General features: G+C 34.1%; 1 protein-coding gene across 1 annotated transcript; it reads right to left on the minus strand.

Moving 5' to 3' along the window:
• Nucleotides 1–1210: 1210 nt before the first annotated feature.
• LOC131357394 (DNA-directed RNA polymerase II subunit RPB7) lies at nt 1211–4010 on the minus strand. The gene is made up of 8 exons (XM_058396361.1): nt 3880–4010; nt 3545–3654; nt 3298–3457; nt 2489–2539; nt 2257–2322; nt 2090–2161; nt 1950–1983; nt 1211–1707 (listed from the first exon to the last, which is right to left on the minus strand). Exons 1-8 carry the CDS (start codon nt 3889–3891, stop codon nt 1694–1696), a joined length of 519 nt encoding a protein of 172 aa, XP_058252344.1. The 5' UTR covers nt 3892–4010; the 3' UTR covers nt 1211–1693.
• Nucleotides 4011–7785: the final 3775 nt, after the last annotated feature.

Genomic DNA, 7785 nt, shown 5'->3' on the forward strand with positions numbered 1-7785 from the left:
ATACCAGTATGTACAAAACTAGTCCGTTTACACTGGGATTACATAAATGAAACAGATATTTATATATTTTTCCATTATAAATATTGAATCAACACACACACACACAGTCAGTAAACACAGACCTGATCTTGGGTCAGCTATGGGCCACAACTGTACCTGAATATGGAGTTTAAGACCAGATACAATAAGACCAGATAGAACTGCCTCCATCCATCATGGTGTGTCTTTCTGTTCTTCCTGCAATATGTATTACTTGTTTCTTGTCTATTGTTGAAAATTTAGTTTTGCTCCTCTGTTAACAACCATATGGTTGGATTGTATCTCCCCAATTGTAAGTCGCTTTGGATAAAAGCATGTGCCAAATGAATAAATGATGTAAGTGAAGCTTGCCAAATCTGTGTGTTTGGAATGCACCTCACAAGTAAGTAAACCAGGGCCTCTTTCCAGAAAGCTTTCCTTTAGCCCTGACGCTCCTCTATAATAAGAGTTACTAAAAGACAATGACAAAGAGAAATTGCATGTGGCAATGCAAGAAAGGGTCTGAGAAGGCAGAAGCGGAAACACTCTTTATATCCCTTGTGGTACCGTAGCAGGTTTTCCTAGCATTAAAGGCCAGTTTTTAAAAGCTCTTCTTTGACAAGTGTATAAAGGCAGAAGCAGCGGTGTGCCATAGATCAGACTGCAACGCCATTGTTGCTCAGGCAGGTCAGATAGCCTGAAACTGAGGCCATGCATGTTGATGAGCCTGGGCAGATGTCCACGAATATCTGAGTGCAGTGCGTGGTTTTTGCATTAAAATGAGTTGTCCAAACTGATGGAAGTCCTTGGGGACTTCCTCATTTTCTCTGCTCTGCATTCTTGCAGAGCGTGAGGCACTTATATCATTAACCGTGATATCAGAGCAGGCAGGGGTGAAAACATATTCAGATGTCTCTACAGTGACAAGTTCATAACTCTTGTGTACAGCAGACTCTTCTTTGTCTTTGAATACAGACTAGACCCCAAATATTATCTCATTCTTGCTCATAGATAAAATCAGTTCCAGTTGCTGTATTCTATATTAAGACTCATGGGTGGCTTCACACTTCCAGTACTCCCTTTTATACTGTAATATTAGTTCAATAATTTGGCATTAGGGGCAATAGTGTAAAGGAGCATAAGGCGTTAGTAAACTCATCAGACTATTTCATGAACAAACGATATAACTATGCATAAATAAATGTACTGTTTTGTATTTATTTGAATTGTCATGTCATTCATGCTGTTTCACCAAAAGAAAATACTTTTAAAAAAATAGAATAGAATTAAAAATAGAAAACTATTTTTCTGCACTAGTACTCCTGTTAACAGCTTTTTTGTTGTTATTCTTATTTAATTTTTTCATTTAATCTGCATCAGATTTTTTTATTATCGAATTGAATGTACATTAACAAAGTATCAGGGTTTACAAAATGCTTCACAGATTTGAAAATCAAGGCATTTGCTTTGTCATTCTCAGTGAAAATGGTTCTCATTTAAACCTCCTTTTACTGATATTACAATGATTTCTGCTTTAAAATGCAGCAGTACTAGGAGATTTCGAATTTCCCTTTCTCTTGAACATCTCTAGACCACTTCAATCTAAAAAATGCAGTGAAACAAAAAAAAAATATATATGTACAAGCACATTGCAAGATGACTGCTCTTAGACAGATCAACTAACAAGACCTGAAAAGACAAAAAACAGGCACATTATTTTCATTTTAGCAATACATGTCAAACTACTAAAGTTATTTTTAACCAACATTCAACTATCCTTGACATTAGGGAAAAGCCTGTCCAATTTAATTAACATTCATTGTATGAAGACCATTAGTCCATTCAGTTAGACTTAAGAGTACCACTAATGCACCAAGAATAAACTAGCTCTAGAAAAGCAACTATTCAGAAACAGTATCCAAAATACTTACCAAGGTAATCATCCATGAGGGATCCAATGGCAAACTAAAAAAATGTAAATGAGAATGAATAGTGACTACACAGAGGGTAAAAAACAACCAATATTTAATATAGCTGGATTTATAGCAATATGAAATAACAATTTACTTACAATATCATTCTTGTCTACTCGAGTACCAACAATCTTCAGTCGAATTTCATCATCTTGTTGGATTACAATGTCCTATATAAGAAATAACATTTACAAGTAAACTACAAAATAAAAGACGGAATAAATCCTTAAAACAATGTAGAATTAAAATCTCTACTCCACTTTACCTCATCCACCGTCTTGTAGCAGGGAGGATTAGAGTTTGGGTCAAATTCCATTTCTGATGGTATAGACTACACAAAAAGAAGACAGAATAATATTAAGATAGTGGGCTGTTGACTGTTATGACTGGGTTCATATCTGAATCATATACAACTTAATGTTGTGAGTCTACAAGGCTGCATGAAAGATACTGAGGTATTCAAAACACTTGTAGCAGTAGTAAAATTTTCAGCTTACATGACGGGAGATAAAGCAAGACATTGGGCCAATTTCTGTAAACAGTCCAACCTGTAAAAAGATGACACGAATTTTCAAATACTAAATATAAATTCTGAAGCACAAAATTGCTGCGATTATGCACATTATATGTAACACAAGATCAGATGTGCATAAGAAAATTACACTATGTAACAAATTTTGTTTCTGGGTAGTGAATGACATTTTCCAATGTTACAATGATGATAAAAAAAAAAAAAAGCCATTAAGCCCCTTAAAGTTTGGGTTTGTGCTTTTAAGAGAACAAAAACCTCAAAATTAGTCCATTTTACAAAAAGAACTGCCCAAAACTAGCCCAAACTTTCATGGCTAAGATGTTTTTTTCTCTTTATTTGGGTTACAAAGAATGGGGAAATAACACTTACTTCCCAGGAACAAGAAAAAAGTAAAAATTTGTTACATAGTGTTATCAACAGAAGTTTGGTGTGATTATTTCCCTATACCAAGACATCCAAATGTGTTTTATTCCCCTTATGCTACAGACATTTGCTATCAGTTACATGTTTAAACTTATTACTGAACAACAATAAATGTTTTTTTCATCCACTTATAGTTCCATTTTACATTGTGGAAGGTCTGTAAAACCAGTAAGGTCCTGTTATCACTCACATTATTGCAGCTATAAATACACATTCCCTCATCAGACTCTCTCTCTTTTCTGTCTTATGTATTAATAACAAATAAAACAAATCTCAACCTTACTGTGCTGTAAAATCTGTCTATATCCATCTTTTGGAATTATAAAGGAGAGCCTTGATAAAGAAGTTTACCTTGTTTACTTGAGTGACCACTGCATCCACAACCTCCCCTTTAAAAGGACGAAACACAATGGCCTTGTATTTGACAGGGTACAAGACGAAACCCCTGCCGGGCTGTATAACACCTGCTCCAATATTATCTATTGTCGTCACTGCAATGACAAAGCCATATCTACAACAAGGGGAAAAAAGAGACACCAGTAAATACCATACACAAGAGGGGACACTCATTTCCACTGAGGAGTTGGTCAGGACTTACTTTCCCGTGCACGTGCCTTCCACCTCTGTAAACAGCTTCTGTTTGACTGTGTTTAACAGATTTGGCCCAAAATATCGAGGATGGAGGAGAATCTCATGTTCCAGAGAGATCTAAAAAATAAAAATCACGTCATTTTTGGCAGCAATTTTTACCCTTCAGTATCTTTTCAACTACATATACATGGCTACATTATCAACCACATTAGTTATCTGAGCAGCTGAGCAGGCAGCGCACGAGCGTTAGCCACTTCACTTCATTAACGAGCTGCAAAAGTACATTAAGTCAGTAAAGTGGATCAATCTATAGTAAGTTCGATCAATAAATTGGCAACTTACGTGATAAAACATATCTTAATCCGTGGTACACCCTTAAAACTGTGTAAAGATTATTAAGTGGCTGTATTTAGGCGCCTTAGAACCCCAAGCTCCCGAACAAAGCAGAAATCTGTCGCACTTCCGGGTGAAGGCGATTTCAAAATAAAAGCGTTTAGTTTGAATTCCAAAATTATACCTCATCTGAAATATAACATATTAAAAATAAATATGAAATTAAATAAATATTTTTCTCTATCTATAGTGCAGTTGACCCTTTATCTTGAGAGGTTTTTTTTTATGCATCCTTCATGAACGATATAGTGTATGTGGTCCCTGGTCCACACAGTAGATGTTGACCCACTAGAATTCTGTTATAGTGAATTTAACCTGAAATAAAACTCTAACTATTTAAAAATCATCTATGATATTTAGATGCTTTAATTGACATGCCAAAGAAAGTATGAGAACATGGAATGTGTGGAATTTGGAAAAACTGAGATTTACTATCTTTAGAATGTGTATGTAGAAATGCAGTGTATGTAAATTGAAAAATTTTCCTGATGAGATCTATCTATCTATCTATCTATCTATCTATCTATCTATCTATCTATCTATCTATCTATCTATCTATCTATCTATCTATCTATCACGTAAGACATTCAACATTTTGGTACTAATCTGGAGTAAGAGTCACTCGTGTCATTATGTCAGTTTTTTTTCCTTAAAGCTGAACGTTTTCTGCCCAGAACGTGATGTGTATATATATATATATATATATATATATATATATATATATATATATATATATATATATATATATATATTTTTTTTTTTTTTTTTTTTTTTTTTTTTTTACTGTTAGACAGTATTTACTGTCTATTTAATCTCAATAATTAAATTAACCTTGTTTTAAACGGCGTTTATTTATTCTTTTAGCTAATTTTGTGTCTAATCTTCTGATATGAAATTCCAACAAGTAGTTTTAAAATTATAAATAATAAAACAAGGTTATAACCAATTTTAGATTATGACACTGAAAATTTCACGTGTTTTTCTAGACTGAATATACACGGCCTTCCCCGACTGTAGTAACGCTACATAGACACCAGAGGGAAGTGTTTATTAATATAAATCAGACAAGTGGCCAGAATAGGAATGTATATATTATTGAAAATTTCTTGAAAGACATGGATGTCAACTTCAATTTCAGCAATTTAAATAAATTATATTTTTTTTAAAAATAATAATAATAATTGTTATTATTATTATTATTATTATTATTATTATTATTATTATTATTATTATCCTATTTTCTTTGTTTAAAGTTTATTTTTTTAATGGTTTATTTTAAATAAATTCCACCTACAGTAGAAAATTCTGTTACAAATCTTATTATAGCATCGTAGCATTTAATGTCTTTTTAATGTCAAATTGAAAGATATTATAAGACTAGCTTTAAGGTGGTCAAGCCATTACTTTTTTGTTCTGACCCTTTTTTAGGTATTATTCGCCACAAATTATATTATAATATGAATTTATATTAATTATTTCATTATTTATTTCCTACAATTATACTGTTATCATTGTGGCTTAATTGTGTGGTTATGTATAGTTATATCAAGACTCAATTTAGTAACACGGTAAAATTGTAAATGTCAACAACAGCAATAACAAATTTAATGTTTACCAACTGTATTTCCTTGCTTGGCCACAAGATGGCAGAAAAGATCGATAGTCCTGTGCGCTAAGACGCAGTTTAGATTTTTTTTTCCTAATGAAACTGTTGACTATGTTAGAATGGAAAAAGATTCATTTTGTAGCGTATGTGAAAAAATAATACCAGTATGTACAAAACTAGTCCGTTTACACTGGGATTACATAAATGAAACAGATATTTATATATTTTTCCATTATAAATATTGAATCAACACACACACACACAGTCAGTAAACACAGACCTCATCTTGGGTCAGCTATGGGCCACAACTGTACCTGAATATGGAGTTTAAGACCAGATACAATAAGACCAGATAGAACTGCCTCCATCCATCATGGTGTGTCTTTCTGTTCTTCCTGCAATATGTATTACTTGTTTCTTGTCTATTGTTGAAAATTTAGTTTTGCTCCTCTGTTAACAACCATATGGTTGGATTGTATCTCCCCAATTGTAAGTCGCTTTGGATAAAAGCATGTGCCAAATGAATAAATGATGTAAGTGAAGCTTGCCAAATCTGTGTGTTTGGAATGCACCTCACAAGTAAGTAAACCAGGGCCTCTTTCCAGAAAGCTTTCCTTTAGCCCTGACGCTCCTCTATAATAAGAGTTACTAAAAGACAATGACAAAGAGAAATTGCATGTGGCAATGCAAGAAAGGGTCTGAGAAGGCAGAAGCGGAAACACTCTTTATATCCCTTGTGGTACCGTAGCAGGTTTTCCTAGCATTAAAGGCCAGTTTTTAAAAGCTCTTCTTTGACAAGTGTATAAAGGCAGAAGCAGCGGTGTGCCATAGATCAGACTGCAACGCCATTGTTGCTCAGGCAGGTCAGATAGCCTGAAACTGAGGCCATGCATGTTGATGAGCCTGGGCAGATGTCCACGAATATCTGAGTGCAGTGCGTGGTTTTTGCATTAAAATGAGTTGTCCAAACTGATGGAAGTCCTTGGGGACTTCCTCATTTTCTCTGCTCTGCATTCTTGCAGAGCGTGAGGCACTTATATCATTAACCGTGATATCAGAGCAGGCGGGGGTGAAAACATATTCAGATGTCTCTACAGTGACAAGTTCATAACTCTTGTGTACAGCAGACTCTTCTTTGTCTTTGAATACAGACTAGACCCCAAATATTATCTCATTCTTGCTCATAGATAAAATCAGTTCCAGTTGCTGTATTCTATATTAAGACTCATGGGTGGCTTCACACTTCCAGTACTCCCTTTTATACTGTAATATTAGTTCAATAATTTGGCATTAGGGGCAATAGTGTAAAGGAGCATAAGGCGTTAGTAAACTCATCAGACTATTTCATGAACAAACGATATAACTATGCATAAATAAATGTACTGTTTTGTATTTATTTGAATTGTCATGTCATTCATGCTGTTTCACCAAAAGAAAATACTTTTAAAAAAATAGAATAGAATTAAAAATAGAAAACTATTTTTCTGCACTAGTACTCCCTACCGTTAATAGTTTTGTTGTTGTTCTTATTCTTATTTAATTTTTTCATTTAATCTGCATCAGATTTTTTTTTTTTTATTGAATTGAATGTACATTAACAAAGTATCAGGGTTTACAAAATGCTTCACAGATTTGAAAACCAAGGCATTTGCTTTGTCATTCTCAGTGATGGTTCCCATTTAAACCTCCTTTTACTGATATTACAATGATTTCTGCTTTAAAATGCAGCAGTACTAGGAGATTTCGAATTTCCCTTTCTCTTGAACATCTCTAGACCACTTCAATCTAAAGAGGCTGAAAGACAAAATGAGAGGAAAATAAAAAGCATTTCCAAAGTAACAGATCTAACACAGTAGAAGTGAATGTAACCTCTGCACTCTTGTCTTTCACACCTGTTCTCAAAGATGTTGTATACTCAGAGTGACCATTACCATTCCAGTGCACAGCACTATGCCCACTGACTTGAGGGAAGCAATACAGCTATTGTCCTGGCATAATTGCACTTGTATAGTGCCAGTGCTCTTTCATTACTTGGTGGTCCGAATTCTCTACTAGTGACACCTAACGCAAAAGTGCTGCCATTGTTTCCAAGCTCCTCATTGTGTGGTCACATTCTTTCAAGTGGTTCTTGTTTTGCTCTGAGTTTGGTTTAGTCTTGCAAGGGCATGTTGTTTTTCTTTGATCAGTTGAAGACACCTGTGATAAGCATAGTTGGGTTGCAAAAGTAATATTTGAAATAATTAAAAAGT

Source organism: Hemibagrus wyckioides, linkage group LG08 (genome assembly GCF_019097595.1).
Source record: "Hemibagrus wyckioides isolate EC202008001 linkage group LG08, SWU_Hwy_1.0, whole genome shotgun sequence".
Lineage (NCBI taxonomy): Eukaryota > Metazoa > Chordata > Actinopteri > Siluriformes > Bagridae > Hemibagrus > Hemibagrus wyckioides.